The sequence below is a fragment of the Cynoglossus semilaevis genome, chromosome 8 (assembly GCF_000523025.1).
Source record: "Cynoglossus semilaevis isolate Cse_v1.0 chromosome 8, Cse_v1.0, whole genome shotgun sequence".
Taxonomy (NCBI): Eukaryota; Metazoa; Chordata; class Actinopteri; order Pleuronectiformes; family Cynoglossidae; genus Cynoglossus; species Cynoglossus semilaevis.
This window is the reverse complement of record NC_024314.1, coordinates 29,374,923-29,376,528: the sequence shown is the minus strand read 5'-3', so window position 1 is coordinate 29,376,528 and position 1,606 is coordinate 29,374,923. Positions and strand designations below refer to the sequence as shown.

Below are 1,606 nucleotides of genomic sequence, written 5' to 3'. Positions count from 1 at the left end.
CAGGTACCAGGAGAACATCTGTGAAGAACCTCTCCAAGAAGTGAGAAAAGGATGAGATGAAGATGATGATGAAGAGGAAGAACACAAAATAAAAGTCCAGCTGAGTAAGGTAAAGTACTGCAGTAAAGTACTTGTACTGCAGTAAAGCTATGTCAGTAAAGACTCTCAGCTCAGCCTGTGTTCCAGGTGTAATGGAAATCATCTGTTTTACATGGACATGACTGTGTCAACAAACTTTACATACACTAACACACACACACACACACACACACAGAGACATATAGATATACAGTGTGTGTGTGTGTGTGTGTGTTAGTGTATGTGTGTGTGCTGTGAAGAGTGGAAAATCAGAAGATGTTCTGGAAACATCTGCTGAGCTGATCAGTGTTGGACACTAAGGTGAAGAGGACGCACACACACACACACACACACACACTCACACACTTTATTTAACCAGGTTAAATCAAAGCTTTGTTTGTTTGTTTGTTTGTTTGTTTGTTTGTTTGTTTGTTTGTTGTAGCAGCTCAGATGGCAGAGCTCTTATTGGACGAAGCCCAGCTGGACGTCGTCCACAGTTACTGTGCGTCCATGGGCTGGGCTGAGGTGTTGACGGTCACTGACTCGGTGGTCCTGACCACTGGTCTGTTGGCCAACACTGCCCTGCTGTGTCTGTTCATCAGAGACAGGAAGTCCCTGTCTGCCTCCACGGTGAGTACCGTCCTCCAGGACCAGCGTCCTCCAGGACCAGAGTCCTCCAGGACCAGTCGGTTCTCAACCGATGGTCTGAGGACCAGTGTGAGGGCAGGGGTCGGTAGTTGGTCCGGATCTTTCGATCCCTGACGTTTGTTCCCGTGTCTCCGGCAGGTTCTGGGGTTGAATCTCGTGGTCATGAACTTCATTTACCTGGGAACGTTGTTCTTTAACGTAACGGTCGCTCAACATCAGGGAACGCTGAACGGACGCAACAGTTCAGGTGAGGCTGTCACAGGGAGATCGTTAAGACCAAACCTGTGATTGGACCACGTGTCCTGCCTTTCAAAGCATTCGTTTCCTCAGAGCAGAGGTCAGAGGTCAAACACCTGGAGCGTCGACCCTGAACAACGTCGTCGTTCCACTTATTGTTGTAAATGTTTTTTTCCTAAAGGAATGACATCATCACACCCTCCAGCAGATGGCGCCATAGACAGCAGGTATAACAGGAGGTTAATGGAGACCTTCAGCATGTTTAACGCAATAGGCTGCCCCCTGCTGTTGACCTGCATGTGTGTGGAGCGTTACCTGGCCGTGGCGAGGCCGGTGCTGTACCTGAGGGTGAAGAGGTGGGAGAACCGCACCGTGGTGTCGGCGCTGGTGTGGGGCATTACTGTCGCCTTCTGCCTGGGGACATGTAAGTACTACCTGTACACAGTACTACACAGTACTACACACACAAAGTACCAACAGTAACCTGGGTACGTGTGTGTGTGTGTTTTGGTCAGTCTTCTGTAGAAACGTGAGGGTCTTGATGACAGCCGTGTCGGCCATCATCTCCGGCCTCTTCATCGTCATGCTCCTCTGTCTGGGAGGAGTCGTCCACTCACTGCTGAGGCCCGGCCCCGCCCACGCG

The 1,606-nt window shown here is 50.3% G+C and overlaps 1 protein-coding gene across 1 annotated transcript in view; it reads left to right on the top strand.

The window, feature by feature from the left end:
• Positions 1–203: 203 nt before the first annotated feature.
• Positions 204–1,606, top strand: part of LOC112486241 (P2Y purinoceptor 6-like) — a 2,344-nt gene continuing 941 nt past the window's right edge. The window contains exons 1-4 of the mRNA XM_025057191.1: positions 204–708; positions 865–973; positions 1,145–1,387; positions 1,479–1,603. Of these exons, the coding sequence (XP_024912959.1) occupies positions 529–708; positions 865–973; positions 1,145–1,387; positions 1,479–1,603 (657 nt within the window). The 5' untranslated portion in view covers positions 204–528. The remainder of the gene's footprint in view (positions 709–864; positions 974–1,144; positions 1,388–1,478; positions 1,604–1,606) is intronic.